This window comes from Silene latifolia, chromosome 1 (genome assembly GCF_048544455.1).
Source record: "Silene latifolia isolate original U9 population chromosome 1, ASM4854445v1, whole genome shotgun sequence".
NCBI classification, from domain to species: domain Eukaryota; kingdom Viridiplantae; phylum Streptophyta; class Magnoliopsida; order Caryophyllales; family Caryophyllaceae; genus Silene; species Silene latifolia.
Genome location: NC_133526.1, coordinates 133,552,010 through 133,570,100, shown reverse-complemented (window position 1 = coordinate 133,570,100; position 18,091 = coordinate 133,552,010). Strand labels below are relative to the sequence as shown.

General features: G+C 38.5%; 2 protein-coding genes across 2 annotated transcripts; one reads left to right on the top strand and one right to left on the bottom strand.

The window, feature by feature from the left end:
• Positions 1 to 3,864: 3,864 nt before the first annotated feature.
• Positions 3,865 to 9,075, top strand: LOC141609436 (uncharacterized). Its single transcript, XM_074428487.1, has 6 exons — positions 3,865 to 4,468; positions 6,824 to 6,875; positions 7,502 to 7,591; positions 7,966 to 8,030; positions 8,140 to 8,304; positions 8,588 to 9,075. The coding sequence occupies exons 1-6, from the start codon at positions 3,926 to 3,928 to the stop codon at positions 8,642 to 8,644; spliced, it is 972 nt and encodes a 323-aa protein (XP_074284588.1). The 5' UTR covers positions 3,865 to 3,925; the 3' UTR covers positions 8,645 to 9,075.
• Positions 9,076 to 14,763: 5,688 nt separating this feature from the next.
• On the bottom strand, positions 14,764 to 16,621 carry LOC141609427 (uncharacterized). The gene is made up of 3 exons (XM_074428476.1): positions 16,353 to 16,621; positions 16,075 to 16,141; positions 14,764 to 15,929 (listed from the first exon to the last, which is right to left on the bottom strand). The coding sequence occupies exons 1-3, from the start codon at positions 16,419 to 16,421 to the stop codon at positions 15,040 to 15,042; spliced, it is 1,026 nt and encodes a 341-aa protein (XP_074284577.1). The 5' UTR covers positions 16,422 to 16,621; the 3' UTR covers positions 14,764 to 15,039.
• Between the last annotated feature and the right edge of the window lie 1,470 nt (positions 16,622 to 18,091).

Here is an 18,091-nt window from a genome sequence, read left to right as displayed (position 1 = left end):
AAAACTCATCATATTTAAGCACACAACGCTCATACAAATAAATGCATTTCACATGAAACGATCCTCTACTCATATCACATACACCTCATTCAAGTAAATATTTCTATTGCATCATTTCAACTATCACATATTATCATATGCCAATGAAAGGTTATATCAAGCAAGATAAGAAATCTACGAACTCATATCAACATATACAAAAGCATGTCATGCGATAACTTGCCAAGTTAACATTAAACATATGAAATCACACAACATTGCACTTCACGTTTCCCGACTCATAACCACCCACGTAGTGACCAACCGAAACAATAGGATCTAGTTTTGAAATGAGGGATCCTACTCACCCAAAACTGACCTCTTATTGCACTCAAGTCGGGTTCATTTTATTAGACACTCCCTGATTCATTTTGGTTCATTGGTTTAGGTTCCAAAATCGTCGCTCTGATACCACTTTATAATACCCCATTCTTACCCGGCCAAGGTAATTAGGAGATGTTACCTTCTCGGTTTTCCAAGGCAGTGAATCGGAGATACAATAAAGAAACATTTATTATAAATGTCAGGTTTAGTAATTACAAACAATTAACTAATGAATAAAATACAACTCATGGTTACTATACTCATCTAACTAACTAACTCGTCTTGTGACTCATCAAGCTCGTCCCGTCTCCCGCGTACTATCCAAACCATTTGTACCTAACCTGCTCCCCATATGACCAAAGGATATCATATGGATCGATATAGGCCACCCCAAAAGAGACAGGTGACAATTACACAGAAACACAAACGTCAGTTTCAATAAACAAATAAAAGATGATACGACTCAAGTGTGAACATGCAACATGACTACTAGTATGAATATCATAACATGGAATGACCACCACCATGGTACCGGGACACGCCCAGGCATACTGATAACCACAAACAGGTACCGGGACACGCCCAGACGTACCGGGTCTGGAAGTCAACCGGATCCCCTGCTAGACGTCGTGCCTCAACCACACGAGTCCCTCTGTAACTCAAGCCATTAATGTGCACATACCTCTTGGAGTGGGAAGCTCCAAGAGGCGATTTAAGCGTAAGATGGTCTCTCAACCGTCTTACGACGACAACAACAACAACAACAACAACAACAACAACAACAACAACAACAACAACAACAACAACAACAACAACAACAACAACAACAACAAATCCTCCAACATACATGATAATGACCAATGCATGAACCACAATCAACATGTCATAATCATCCTCTTAATGATGTGATTACCACTAAACATGTTATTATGCAAATACTCTAATTATGCAAGATTAACTACAACATCAACACACACAACATCACATTATTGAAACCGAGTAGGATTAACCCACCTTTTAGCATACTCCATAAGCTAATCCAAGACAACAAGAATCCATCTCATAAAACCGTCTCATCCTACAATAATCACATAACAACTATCATAATACATCCTAATCTATTATACAATATAAAACCCCTTATTATTACCTTATAATTACCCATAAACACATACTAATTGCTAATTAATCAACCCAATTGAAAACCCCCAAAAGTTAGGGTTCATAAGACTAGAAAAGGGTAGATCTTAACTTACAAATCAAGAGGAAGGAAGGAGGAAGGTGAGAAATCCACTAAACCAAGCTTGAATCCCCTAATATGGTGTTTGTGAGGGTTTTAGAGAGAAGGGAGAGAGTTTGGAGACATAAGGAAGAAGATAGAAATGATTTTAGGGTTAGGGAAGAAAGGGTTTAATCCCGTGTTCTGAATAGCGTCACTCGATCGAGTGGCGAGTTCACTCGGTCGAGTGTCACTCACTCGGTCGAGTGCGACACAGTTATCAATAATGACCAGGTTTCGTAAAATAGTCATATCTCACTCGTTTCTTGGTCATTTTGGGCGCGTGACCTACCGTTGGAATCGTAAGAGAACAAGCTATCACCTCCAATTGGAATCACATCAGTAGCATGTCTAGATCTCAAATTATGATAGTTTTAAAACGAGCCTTCTATAGGCAGACATTATAACAACTCCACTAAGTCTAGTATTGGTTATACTCGGTCCACTCGGTCGAGTGAACGCCTTAGAAACTACGAGGTATTACATCCAGCCCCCTTAAAATCACGCCCCACCTTGGAAACCACTACCCATTGTAGCCTCTCTATCATGATTCTATAGCAGCCTCTTCCCGTCTCTTTCTAACCGCATTATCCTCGACATCTACATCAGGTCTAGTTTGCTCGAATTGAACAGTGGTCACTTTTGTAGTCTTCCAGTTCGGAGCTCGCATCCACTCACCAAACTTATTTTCCCCTTCCTTATACGGTCCGCTCACACACTCCTTTCTCCATGACCCAAAATACCTTAGCCATAACAGAAAGTAGGTAATCTTTCATACTTTACGTAAAAAGTACTCGAATTACCATTCGGCATACGCACCATCACACCCGATTTTAACGGATTCTGCACATCATGTAATACACTAATGCGAATGGCTTTTTGAATCTCAGGATTTGGAACAATCAAACATAATTCCATAACTGACTACCCAAATAACGTATATTTGTTTCGTTTGAGCGCCCTCTAATGGGTAAATCATAAATTGCGCCCAAAACCGAACATGAAATAAGGGGGTAGCCGCCAAAACCCCTGTCGCACAAGGTTCTCCAAAACACCACACAACTCTATCAAAGTGCCATGATTGGCCCTCAAGAACCCGGGTCTTATCTCGGTCATTCGAAAATCGAAACACAAAAATTTTATCTTTTGCGTCAATAATATTGCCTATAATAGCTCCAGTAGGATTACATACCTTCAACCGGGTGTCAATTGTTACTCGTGTGTTAATCGATTTAGTTGTCCATAGTCGTCCCACGAGCAGCAACTCTGTCCGCTCCTTCTCCTGATGATCATCCCACACGAAATATCCATCGTTCACCAACACGACTTCATCCACTCATTCCTTTCCTGCACGCCGCCATAAAAGTGCTTGATTCCTTCATGAGAGCAAAAACTGGCGAGAAAATATGTCACCAGTGCAATAAAAAACCCTAACCCCACAAGGAGTAAGGAGAAAACCTTTAGAAATAAAGGATAAAAACTAAAGACAAGCCTAGACAAAATCCCCACAGGAAACCCTAGAAGAACGATAGTTTTTTAAAATCTTCGAATTTTGCTTGTATTCAAGGTTTTTGATAATTGAACTTAATTTTGCTTAACTTACTTTTGTTGAACCTAACTTAATTTATAGAAGTTGAACTTAACTCAATTTTGCCGAATTCTTTTGAACCTAACTTAAAGGACCGACTTAAACGGGGCCTAAGATCTAAAATAGTGTGCAATAGGAGAAGTAATCCCAACCGCAAAAATGAAAGGGATATTCTCTCGTGTACCCTTGAACTTTTTCGTTTTCTAAGGTGTACCCCTCGTTTTTCACAAAAAAACGTTGACCGACAGTAATTCTCTGTTACGAGTTCAGAAAATGGTAATTTTTTTTTTCAAACAAATTATCTCGTCAAGGCCTTGAATTTGAAAAAAAAAAACACCACATTTTGAACTCGTAGCCGGTAGTTATGGTTGGTCAAACATTTTTTAACGAATAAACTTTGACCGACCATAATTCCCGACTACGAGTTGAGACGTCGGTGAATTTTTTCTCAAACTGAAGACCTGTTAAAGACGGCCAATGTGGAAACAAAATTTATCGTATTCTAAACTTGTAGCCAAGAGTTATTGACGGTCAAAGTTTTTTTGCATGAAAAGAAGGGTATATCGTAGAAAATGAAAAAGTTGAGGGGTACACGAGAGAATATCCCAAAATGAAAAGTAAAGGTGGAAGTTGAGAGGAGAGACGAGCGTTTTAGAGCAAAGGTGGAAGTTGAGAGGAGAGACGAGCGTTTTAGAATGGAAGAAGAAAAAGCAGCAGCATACTACAAGGAACTATCTGAGAAAGGAAGCGGCGCTGCCAGATTCAAACAAGGTCTCGGCTTCTCCGACAACCCCACTCCGTCATCACCACCGCCTCGCGGTTCCGCATTTCTCACCAATTTCGTCAAAGCATCTTCCCCATCGCACTCTTCACACCTTGAGAAACAATCCCAGATCCTCAATATCCAAAACAAACTTAAGAAGAAACCCCCTTCCACCGACGAAGATGTTAGGGTTAGGGTTTCCAGTAGAGACAGGGATAGGGATAGGCATAGGGATAGGCATAGGAGTAGGAGCAGAGAGAGGGAGAGTAGAAGGTATCGGTCTTCGAGTCGAGAAAGGAGGGACAGGGATAGGGATAGAAGAAGGGACAGGAGGAGAAGTAGGAGTTTGTCACCACCGCGGCGACATTCTGAGAGAGGAAGCGATGATGGTGGAAGGAGGAAAAGGGGAGTGCTTAAAAAGGATGGGAATGGGGTGCTTGATTATGCCAACTTGATTCATGGCTATCATAACATGGTATCTTTTCTTTTACTTTATTTATACTGAATTAACATTTTCTTAATCATTTTCCATGTTTTCTTCATGACTCTCATGTGTTGTTGCTGCTTTTGTTGTCATAATGCTTAGTTAAAGTAGGATAGTCTTTGTATCATTTGGATGTTGCAGTTTTGTAATCTGATGTGATCATCTTTGTTATTATTGTTGTAACTTCCCGCTTCTATGCAGAGGGTTTCACTATCATTTGGATTGGCAATACGTATATATGCTCAATTATCTTGATTGCCATGACTTCCGTTTACACCGAGTTTGAATTACTGATGTGAATTTAGCGGAAGCGGAAGACTCGTGATTTTGACTCGACATTTTGAATTTTGTATTTTTTTAGCTTTTTGAAAATAAGGGGAAAAGAAAGGATATTTGTCGCGGTTAGACCTATAACCACGCCAATATTTGAATTATCCGATACTCGTCGAATAACTCGACTCAAACTAAGGAGCACGTCCCTCGTTTAAGCAAGGTTCGAAATACGCGTTTCGACCTCTTAAGCCAAAGTACTTGTGTAACGACACAAATAACCAAGACAAGATTTTAGAGAATTAACTCAATTTTTATCAAACAACATATGAAAAATAAAACACACCAAATAGGCCTTATATAGCCTATTTACACGGTTCATCAAGAGGGCTTTAATGCCTTCTTTGACCCATAATTCCAAAGCTAATTTAATCTATCCTAGTTTTCTACAAGTTTATTTAAATGCTTATGGAAAATTAAAACTACAACAAAAACTAGAAACAAATACAAATAACTAGGAAAGGATTAAATGATGGTGCATTGATCTTTTTTTCTCCTTTTTCCCAAGCTTGACCGTGTGCCTCAAGCTACCCTTCCGTTTTTTTATTTTTATTTTTTTGCATTTCGTGATACGGTATTTCCCCGTAGAATTTTTATTTGAAGCATCGTACCGTATTCACATCAATTATCTTGATTGCCATGACTTCCGTTTTCACCGAGTTTGAATTACTATGCCAAAGTTTGCTTTTCTTTCGGTTGTGGGTTAGTGTATGAATGTGGGCTGAGTATTGTGTGAATATTGGCCTGGTATGTTTTGCATCATATGGTGGTGCTCATGGTTTGTTATATAGTTTTGAGATTTTCTATTTTATCTGCCTGTGAGTGAGCTTAATGAGGGACAGAGAACTGATGTCATAATGAAAGAGAGGAGATTCAGAATGATGTTATGAGTCGGTTCTCTCTAATATTGTATTCCTAAAAATTTATGATTGCCAGCACCACATCATACACAAGCATCTCGCCATTACTCTTCCTCTCTTCTTTTCTAATCAGCTTCCCGCTGCGAGTCTCATCATGCAGGCACATAGTACATTAGTACCTTGTATTTCGTTATAATCTATCACATGCTTTCTCTTTAAAAGAATCACTCTCTTGTACTTCATGGTATTTCCTAACTGAAGATGTTTTAAAATCTCATTGAAGTGTTTGTTTCTCTGTTGGACATTTGTGGAACTTGTGCAAATTCTGTACTCTTTAGGGCTTGTTTGGGATGGGAGTAATTATTAAGGGAGTAATAGAGCTAAAATGAACTAAAAAATGGAGGGAAGGGATGGGGTTTGAAAATAGAAATAGATAGAAATGGGGAAATATAGTGTAATAGTCCCTCCATTAAGGGAGTAATTGTTACCCACCTCCCCCTCCAAGTAATTATTACCTCCATATAGAGGTAATAGTTCCTCCCTCACCTCCTCTTTCCACCCTCCACAACCACCACAAAACACCAATCTCCTCCCATTTCTTCTTATTTTAGCTCCCATTACTCCCTTAATAATTACTCCCATCCCAAGCAAGCCCTTAGGGGTCGCCTGGAATCCACTTCATTTTTGAGGGGGAGATTTTAATGGGGTCATAATTACTCAAGAATTTCATTGTGGAGGAAATTTTTCCTGTATGTGAGGTTTGGCAAGTTGAGGTAATATCTACTGGGTTATGAGTCAAATCAGTGCAAAAAGTAGAGGAATATGAGAAAATCACAAAATTGTGTTCCTCCAGTAACTATTACGGAAGGTGGAGGTCAGTAATGCATTACTCCTTCAAAGGAGGAAAAGTTACTTGCCTAATAAATAAGCCTCTACCAAACCTCTTTTTCTGACTCACAATGATTACCCCTTAATTTTTCAGGCCTATTACTGGCAATCCAGGCGACCCCTTAGTATATCAAGGTTTAAGGTTAAATCGGTTTTTTTTTTTATCTTTTGTTTTGTTACTGTATTTGTCGTCTCATGTACCTATAGGTGCTTCTGTATGATGTATTGGTCAAAATGAAATAATTCATAATTTATTCATTCTGAACAGACACCTGCAGAAAAAGTTAAGGCTAAAATGAAACTTCAGCTCTCGCAAACTGGTATGTCATTTCACCACTTTAGTTTATTACTTATTTCTAGCTTCTTTTTAGCTGCTGTTTACTCGATTGAATATCTAGAATTGGTGGGATACTTACAATGAGCTGTAAGCCTACCATATTCAATGCCTGATGGTTATAGTGAAACGAAGCCTTTGCTTAAAAAATTAGAGCTCTATTGAGTCATGAACTGTATGTCTGTATGCTGGTTATTTGTATTTAGAGCTCTAGTATTATTAAATGCTTTGGCTACGAGATGTGGTCTGCTGGCCATCTAGGCTTCAGCAATTTAGAGGCCTTGGCCTGTGACTTCAAGATGCCTCTTAGCCATATTTTTTTATTCAAGACATTGTGAGCGTGCTCATAGAGTGACAAATGTGTATACCTGGTTGTGCTTAAGAAATACCTAGAGATATATTTTCTGCTGACCTGTGTGCAGTATCCGACCCAAGGTTGAGTCCAGCTACAAACTCGGGTTCACCCGTAGTTGTATTAGATTTAGTGTATAGCTTAGAGATAGTAGCTTCCTTCTCATATCTTTTCTTGTTTCCAATATGAAAGTGCTTCTATGTTGCTCTTCATTCAAAGTGTGGATGACGTCAATGATGCTTTTGTTTTTTCTCCTGTAGCTGAAAATGATGAAGAAATGGGTGCTGGTTCACAATGGGAACGTTTTGATTTCAACAAAGATGCCCCTGTAGAAGATGAAGAACATGAAGGTAAAATATTGGATTTCTGAGGCTGTATTTTTCAAACCCCGGTTCCCATGGTTGCAACTTGTTGGGTATATTATTCTGTTTGATGATGCTGCTGTGACAGACATGTTTTTATGCTTGTGATCTTGAAACATAGAAATTTCTCACTTCCTTTTAATTGAGAAAATTTCTAGGTTCAGAAAAGCCGATAAAACGATATTGATAGATTCTGTCTGGATAACCATTATGAAAATTGCGCAGAGAATGTCTTTAATGATGGTTACTTTAATATGGAAAGAATTGCAATCGGTTTAATAGCCTATATACTTTATTGTCTGCTGATGTTTTTCTTTTTTATCATTTTTTAACACTGACCTTGTTTTCCGTCCTACCGGCAGCTGCTGATGATGATGCAGCTGTGTCCAAACGTATTGGTCAAAGCTTTCGATTTGCGTCATTGGAGGTAATCGCGAATTTGGTTTATATTTTTGTTGTCATTTTGGTGCAATGAATCTTGGAGAAACAAAATAATCACAAACTAATCATTATGGAAGTATCGTCTGTATATATAGGGTAAAAGAGAGGACGAAATTAGGAACGCTCATGATTTAGCCATGTTTGGAGTTCCTGCCCCTCAACCATCCCAAATTCCAGAAAGCGAAGACGAAAGCGAAAATGGAAACAAATTGACCAATGATACTAAAGCCGAACCAGCTAGCAGTCTCCTAAATGAGAAGGTAAGCACTTAAATTCCGGGGCCAGCTTGTAAACTAGAATACTAGATCGTACAAATATCCAGCTTGTAAACTAGATCGTACAAAAAGCTATCTATAAACTAGATCGTACAAAAAGCTTTATCTTGTCATAATATCCAATAAGTGTCGGGCACAGCTAAATTATGTAAAGTTTTCATATTTAGCCTAAAATAAATCGTTTAAGTGTCCCGTCTAGTCAGAACGTCGAAGCGTTGACATACAAGACACAATCAAAGTGAACTAGTCATGACAATTCATTTAACAGGTGCTATCTAAGCAACAAGGTTCTTGGCGTGATAGAGCACGCAGAAATGTTGGGTGATGAAAGAGGAAATAAGATGTTGGAGTAGAGCCAATAGAAAAGATGATTTTCTAGATGAAGAAAGTGAATGTCCCGTCGTCCCTCCTAATCTGTGGGTCAGTATGTTTTTTCAAATCTGCTAAGAAGCCATCCTAATGGCCAATGGGATTAGAGATGGAGCAGCACAGAAATAGACCGGCCAAGGAGCAACACCGCGGCCAATAGATTGCCTTTGTGGATCGAAGTATCCCCACAACTCCACAAGGCAACATCAATTAACATTTTGGCTCAACATCATCTCCAAGGTTGTGTGAGTGTAATTTTGCTGCTATTTTCATTCTAGTCCTTGTGTGAACTCTCAAGTCTCAACATGAATGAGTAAAAATTATCCTGCTGATTATTTGTTTTTTTGTGCAATATATTTGATTTGAATATGGAGGTGTTAAGGACCATGATTGTATAATCGTTGTGTTAGATTACTGTGAGCCGCGACCTTCAAGTTTAGTGTCAAAACTGGAGTCATGTCAATTCCAATGAAGAGCTGTGTTTCCATGTCACACTAGAAAAACTCATATATATATATATATATATATATATATATATATATATATATATATATATATAGAATTGAGATCTGTGAGAACCACCAAGATAATGAGAACCGTGAGAACTCCACCTTACGGATACTTTCTTTAAAAAATAAAGACATTTGGATTCGGCATAGAATTTTATGGTTAGATAACTTATTTCTTGGTCCTAAAAGTATAAACTATTTACGGAAATCGAAGCGACTTTCATTTTATTAATTTTCGTGCACCTGCTACTCATTTTCATTTAACTAACAATATTCATGCACCGATAACTCGATTTCGTGCATCTAGCGCTCGTTATTTCCATGCATCTAGTACTCATTTTCATGCATGTAACAATTTTCATGCACGTAATATTCGTTTTACTGCATCGATAGCTTTTTTTTTTTTTTGACAATGGTGAAAAGATGTATTACATAATGTTTAGGCTCTCTGAGCCCATGATACATCCGTTATTTAAAAATAATACAGCAGTAGTAAGACAAAGTAAAGAAACTAAAGCAGTATGAGAAACAACGGGAAATTGGCAACAAGTGAGTGAACGACTTCGACTTCACCAAAGACAACCGACTTCGTAAACCGTTGATACGTACAAGCCGCAGGGTGACAATAACAAGGTGTACTTACGCTCTTGCGAAAAGAACGTAGAAAGAAAAGGTGAAAAGCAAGACGACGAAGTCTGCCATCGATGGAGATAACTCTCCTACACCATAGAGATTGAACCCTGTGATCATAAGACCAAATTGCCCGAGAAAACCAAAGATGCGAAAGATGAGAACAAGGACAAACCCTCAACCAATCTCCTAGCCACAGATTCGAAAAGGCACCGGCTTTTAACGAATCCAACCCACACTTGACATAAATCCCAAATGGTAGAGGGGCAGGACACCCTAGACCATACGAGGAGACACTTCCTAAAGGAGACTTTTATTGATGAACATAGTAAGCAAAGAGAACAAGTAAACATGACACTTATAACCGATAACATGGAAAAAGGAGAAGACAACCACCACAACCAACCTACCCAACACCACACAACCGGACCTATATTGATACTACCCAGACCAACACAATAAACACTCAATAAGACCCAACCATGACGCCAGTGTCAATCAACAGATGAATAAGTCTCAACCATGTCACCAAGATCAAATCATAACCTCCACAAAGACCCATGACGAAGCATAAAACACAAACAACAAACACCCGGAAAACACCAAATCCCCAAAAGGAACACAAGAAGGACAGACACACCCAAAGAGACCGAGAACCTAAAGACCCGACAATCAAGGGGGCATGCAAGACCGAAAAGACACCCGTTTCACCAAACGACACCTCCCAGGACCACCGCCGTACATGCAACCAAACCAAGCTAAAAGACAATACTGACAAACACTAGTGAAAATGAGAAAGGGACCGATTGGTGGGGGGAATGGGGGGATCACCAAATCTAACCCAAAACACGACCACATAGACACACACAAACCAAGGAAGCCAAACCAGGGGTGGGGGGAATGGGGGGATCACCACTGAATTGGAATCCAGACCGACGATGACAGGACAAGGGAACGGAGGGACGAGGATGCCAAATGGTCAGATGCATGCAAAATGAACCATAAACGGACCACCAACACAAAGTCCGTGAACCACAAAGGGGCATGCAAGACCATCAAGAACCCGGATGAGGATCGGAAACGGCAGCGATGAAGACCATACAACTTACGAAAATCCCACTAGCAATCTAACATATTACTGTAAATATGCTACTGTAAAATCAAAGGATGCAATTCCTTTGGTCCTTGTGGTACAATTTTTAAGGAAAGCCGTACGGAAGCTGTCCAAAGAAAACGACGATCCGACATGGGAAAACAGAACAGGACGAAACTACAATTTGATCGGTGACGATATCGGCGAAACGAAAACCCATCCGGAGAAGACAACCGGGAATCAAAGACGAGAGGTCTAATCAGAGGTGAAGGTCCAACCTCCGGAGATGGGCCAAAGCATGGCCACATCCCCGGAGAGGCAATAGAAATATAGGGGAAGGTGAAGGGGTAGGAGGTTAGTGATGGAACAAGATGAAAAGTTTGGGGATTTTTTGGGGGATTTTTTAGAGAGAAAAATTTAGTGAGAGAAAGTATTTGTCTTTTTTCTTTTTGTACTGCATCAATAGCTATTTTAGTATACTTAATTGTATTTTTTACATTAAGTTTGAATATTGTTAATAAAATCGATAAATTTTGTTTAGGTATGCTAAAAAATGTGCTTGAATAAACTAAACTAAGGGTAAATGATCCATCAAAACTTTCGGAACAAGATTTGATGATGATTTAGTAAGGTTCTCACGGTTCTCATTATGTTGGTGGTTCTCACCGGATCCTGACCCTATATATATATATATATATATATATATATATATATATATATATATATATATAGTGCATCATCAAATAATTAATTAATTTTGGGCATGATATCATTTCATTGAGTAGGTCTCCTGAGAGACGGTCTCTTAATAAGCTTTATTGAGAGACCATTGTACAATTTTAAGAAAAAGTGGTACTAAAGGTAATAAAATAGTTACAAATCGTGATTAATAATAAAATAGGTACATTTATTATGTAAATAGGTACAAAATTACTATGTTACGATCAACAACAAAAAGGGTACGAAATACAAATAAAAGGGTACGAAAGATTGGTCTCTCAATAACTTAGTGAGAGACCGTCTCTCCCAAGTTTTAGTGTCATTTCAAATACACTGTTATATACCAAACATATCCTCTTATTAATGAGAGCTTCTTGTCCAGTTGAGGAAGGAAATAAAGATCAACCTTAATCATTCCTTCTTTATGCCAAAACATTATTTCCTTCGGAGACAATAATGTACGGAGTAACAAAAAAGAAGCTGAGCCTTCATAGCTACAATAACCTCAGTTATTACGATTCATTTCATGCTCTTGACGAATTCCAAAATTTATCATCAGGAACTAAAAAGCAAATACCATTCTCTTAACAGGAATGGTTTGAACCATTTATTCGCAACATTTGCAAAAGATTATACACCCATAAACAAAACCTTTTGCGAAAAAGTTCTCACAAAAAAAAAAAAAAAAAAAAAAAAAAAAAAAAGGATTTCTGAATCCTCATGTAACCTGACACAATAAATACAAATGTACAAGGCCATCTGAGTACAAAAGCTACTAGACTAATGGAGTTTTCCTCCAAATCATTTACACACTGACGGATTTTGATTAAGCTGGGGTGAAAATGGATTAATTCATTACCCTCCATTCAATTTCCCTCTTAACTCTGTTTCCTAAACGTAAAGAGATTTGTACCCCTACCCTCCCTCTTTCCCTCCAATTCTCTCCATCCAATCATCCAAGCAAGGGATACAGCTGTGGTCATCACTCTTAGCTACAAGATCCATCACTGAACAATGATGTCAAAAATGAGCCAGAGCAACCACAACAGTAATCACAGTACCATTCCTCAGCAACAAAACGGGAAACTAAGCGTATCCAAGCAAGGGATACAGCTGTGGTCATCACTCTTAGCTACAAGATCCATCACTGAACAATGATGTCAAAAATGAGCCAGAGCAACCACAACAGTAATCACAGTACCATTCCTCAGCAACAAAACGGGAAACTAAGCGTATCCAAGCAAGGGATACAGCTGTGGTCATCACTCTTAGCTACAAGTTCCATCACTGAACAATGATGTCAAAAATGAGCCAGAGCAACCACAACAGTAATCACAGTACCATTCCTCAGCAACAAAACGGGAAACTAAGCGTATCCATACATGGATGGACTAGGTGCATATTAGTAGTAGATTCTGGAAGCATCAAAGATAGAACGACGGATAAAACTAATGGTGGTAAAGGGAATAAAGGGGTTTTGGTGGAACAAACTATTACTCATACGAGTAAAATGCAAGATCTTAGGAAGGCTATGTTTAACTATGGAGTAACCAACTAACCATAACCCTCTCATCAGCCAAGATGTCTTTCCTTTATGAACCATTATTACCTCATTGGATTTCATTAATCATTATCCCATAAAAATTATACTTATCTAAGTAAGCCCAGCCCTGAATGAGAGACAAATCACCATGACAAATGTACAATTGTACAAATGGATAAGTTTCAAATCAAGAGCTTGTGAATTTAGGTGGAAAGACAAACATCAACTTAATAAAAATTATGTCTAATTAACATAAAACAGAGTACCAGAAAGCAAAATTGATGCATTGTTTGCCTGTCCTCAGTAGTAAAAGTATATATCCTGTATCCCTAGAGCAAATTCCACTGCCAAGGAGCTCTACTTCCACCAGACAATATAACCTCAGTAGTAAAAGTGAAAACCAAAGTGCATATCATCAATCGTAGCTAAATATTTTAACATATTGACCAAATGCCTAAAATATTTTATATTTCGAGGAAATGAGTCAGCCTTGCCAAAAACACTCCAACAGTCCAATTTCATAAACACCGTCATCTATCTTATAAACTGGACATACAGGAATTACAGGTGTAAAAGCAAGCCTTTTCCTCTGTTGTAGTCTATCTTTTCTTAAATCAATGTAAATAATATTTCAAATACGATAAAGAGTAAAGAATAAAGACTCAACTAGCTGAAATGAGACCAGGATTGAAGACCCTCTCCGATTGTTTGATGACTGGGCAGTTTAGTCTTCTCTCCATATTCTTGTTTCCATTTCAATTGCCGCATACCTTACACTATATGAAAACATCAGTTTCTACAAGATGAAATAATATTCTACTAAGCCTCGTGACATAAACTCCAGCAAAACAAAATCACGTCAAATAAACATATGGTCCTTAAGAAAAAGAAGTTTTAAAAGTCAAACATGCCAAATGCATTGGTCATAATTTATCCAAAGAGAAAGCAGCTGTACTCGCTATAACTTCTTACAGATGAATGTTCGTTTATTTACCCTTCTCGCAGTAACTCTACAAGCAATAAACCAAGTCATCATTGTACAATTAAAGAACATAATTGCTTGCCTTTATCCTTACATCTTATAAGCCAGTTCAACAGATTGGCAATACAAAACAAATCATATGCCACAACTTTGGCGAGAGCATATATTTCAGGAGGATCATGGCACTGCTCTATCTCTAATATCCCGTTATAACAACTTGTTCTATCCACAACTTTATGGTTTTTAGAGCCAAAGCGCACTGTAAGTGGATACATAAGCAATTTAAAGATGCTTGAAGACCTGATTCCTGAACCTTTGAAAAAAGAAAAAGGACTTACAAGCATGTGCTGGTGTACATACAGTTCATGTAGTACAACCATAGCAGGCATCATATCAAATTGTTAACATAAAGGTGAAATAACCCGTAAATCAAGCTCAGCGAATAGAGATCCGGTACACTAGGAGACAGAGAAGCGACTAGGTGTCCTGCTTTCTGAACTGAGAAATTTACACGTCGTCTAACACAATTAAGGAGCTTTATCAAATTTAAGCTCAAATACTGTAATAAGATAGTATATTAAAACACCAACAAAGTACCGGGGTAAAAAAGAATTGTACTGAACTTTATTGTATGAATATCTGTACCACTTATCTATTCACATAACAGCATCAATTCCTCTACAATCGGTAAAAGCACCACAAAGATAAGAACCAAACTCATATAAAAGTGTGCTCGGTGACTCCGGTGCTCACAACCACAAACATAACCCTCATATACCAACTAAAATCAGACTAGATGACAAACCACTGATAGACATAAAGCAAAACGAGAGTTTCACCGTACATAAGGACTCAAAACAGAAACTTCTCTGTACTAAACCCTTGAAAACATGCTAGATGAGCGAGCCAGTCGAGTTGTTAGACTACCGCCTGAAACATTTGTCTCCTTCTCAACTGCCTCTGAAGAATACGGCTTCCTGCAACCTGGACAACGACCATCCTCCTCGAGAATCCGCTTGTGACAGAAAAGGCACAAATGAAACCCACAAGGGCATGGGAGAAAATTTGAGTCCGTCAGGTCCAAATCTTCACAGCATATAGGACACGAAGTGGGCACAGGAGGAGGCATCTTACGAACCCAGGGATTCGAACCATGGCAAGAAAGCCTCTCTGAACTTGCAGGAAAACTTCGCTGCTTGGACAGGTTGGGCAAACTTTGAGGTCTAGACACATCATCAGGTCTCCAAGCTTTGCTATTCACTTCACCCCCACCTGAAATTCCTACACTATCAGACTTTCCTTTCTCCCCGTGAGTAGCCTTTTCATCAACAGAGTGATGAGCATCATGACCTGGCTTGCCATTAGTCTTATCGCCAACCAGGGCATCGGCCACCGCCTCCCAATCATCCAAACACCCATCATCACCACCAAAATCGACCCCACCACCTTCCTCCTCCTCCGTTATACTTCCACTGCCAAAACTCAAACTACTCGCACTGCTACTGCGACTAGTACTGCTACCACTACTCTCGCCATAATGATTCCCCGAATCATTCACACAACTCATCGGACTAATCACCATTGATGACTCCTCCGAATCACTGTCGTGGTTGTCAATCGACACCACATTCACACTCCTCACCTCTACCCCCTTAGAAAAACCCTCCTTCCCTTTCGCCTTCCCCTTCCCCTTTTTTGGCTCAATCGCCATCCCATTAACCTCCCCGTTACCACTCCCTTCTTCCTTCAAAGCTGAATTCTTCACTGTTGAAACAGACATTCATATTACTACTCATGACAATCATAAAAATTCACATGAAATATAGCGAAAATTCATTTCCCCGTATAAACAAATACAAAATTCAAGAAATCAAACAAACGAAAATGATAAGGTTGACAAAATGCATACCTTGAGAAAGCCACTGCTCACGACGAGCATCGAGCTTACACTGCTTCAACTTCGCCGACCTATTCGCCTACCAAACACAAACAAACAACAGAATAAATCAGAACATCAAACACAAATACAAATACAATTTCTTTCATGCATATATCAATACATGCACATCATAAAAACATCAATTACACAATAATATCAAGATTAATCAACGAATAACATAAAAAAGGAAACAACTATAGAAATACGGATAGAAATAAAAATTTAATAAAAGAAAGAGAGAAAATTACACGCTTCTTCTTGCTGAAATCTTTGGAAGCATTAGGAATTGAGGCATTGACCATTGAATCAGAAATCATGGTGATTAATTGTTTGATTTTTGCAAGAATCAAAAACCCTAATTTTGGATATTTGATGAAAAAATTGGGTGTTTTTATGTGACGAAAAATATCCTCAACGAAATATTTAAAATGGTTTTTCTTTTTTTTTTTTTGGGTGAAAAAAATTGGGTGATGTAAAGAGAGAGAAATGGATAACGGAAACTCCTCTGCTCCTCTTATTTTCATACCCACCCTTCGTATTTATATTCATCGTCTCTTTCCAATTTTACCCCTCCATTTCTTCTTCTTCCGGCCTAACCAAGTGAATGTCATTGCTATTTATGGGCTTATGAGGGTTTTATTAAAGGTTATTTTGGACTAATTACTGTCAAAGAGCTGAAACGACGTCGTTTTATGTGAGTTTATTTATTTTTTTGGGTAAACCATATGGTGTAGTTAGGATTCGAGCCGGCTAGGAATCTAGGATCACTTGGAGTTAAATACGAATGTGCACCGATCTAAACTGAACCGAAGACCAAATCAAAAAATTTGGTCTTGAATTGGACCGATTGGGCAACAATTTATTCGTTCTCGTCTTAACCACAAGTCACCACTACAAAAAAAACGCGTTGTTTAATGACCAAAGCTCTACGACAGTTTATAATGTCTGTCGTAAAAAACGCGTTGTTTAGTGACCAAAGCTCTGTCGTAGTTATAGTGTCGATCGCAATAAAATTGCGACCTAATTTTCCAATTCTGTCGAGACTAGAAAATATCGGGGATGGACCGCAATGGCTCGAAAATCAGAATCCTTAAGAAACTTTGAGGGGAGATCGGCCCGGAATTTTTAACTCCAATTCCAGTTTGGTCCAACTTTCCGGTTCGGGCTGAATATTGCACACCCCTAGCAATAAAACGCGCGCGCTCTCTCATGTGTTTTACATTGCTGCATTCTCATGACTTGAACCGAATACCTCTATTCAAACTAGAATAAGAGTGGATTATCTAAGTGATCATGGATTTTCAATAATTGTGAATTTATTTGTCATATACTATTGATAAGTTCATGTCATATACACGTTTGCATATCATTTCTCTTGTCATTATTTGCTTATAGAGTGCTCTTATGAGCTACTTGCTACCAACTTCTCTGCATTTGATACTTCAGTGTAATCACACTGGGTTTGCAGAAAATGGCATTTTGATGCGCTTTTTTAGCCGATTATCAAGCACATGTGAGTTGGAAGAGTTATATACCGAGCTTCATAGTACTAGGGAAGCTCATCAAGTATTTAAAGAGGTTAAGAGTTGACGTAGACCCTCACTTAGTAATTGGTGACAGTGTAACATCCCCATTTATTCAGGAGCCTTTAGCAAGACATTTCCAAATAAATAGGACTGTTACCATCTCGATTTCCCGAGGTAGTGAATAACAAAGTACGACAAACCAAAGTACTTTAGATAAAATATGTTGGAGTGAGTGTCCTCAACAATAGTGCGATCACATAATTTGAATATCATTTGTAAATCTCAAATAAGAATACACAAGGGATGATTCTATTATAATCAACTGACCAACATTAATCGGTAACGATTGGCTTGCTAGAGTTTGACATTACTGTCGTAGGACGGTGGTGGTCAGTTGATCCCTTAAGGTCACACCTATAGGATGATGCCCTAATCAGTAAAGTTAATTAGTTGTATATTGA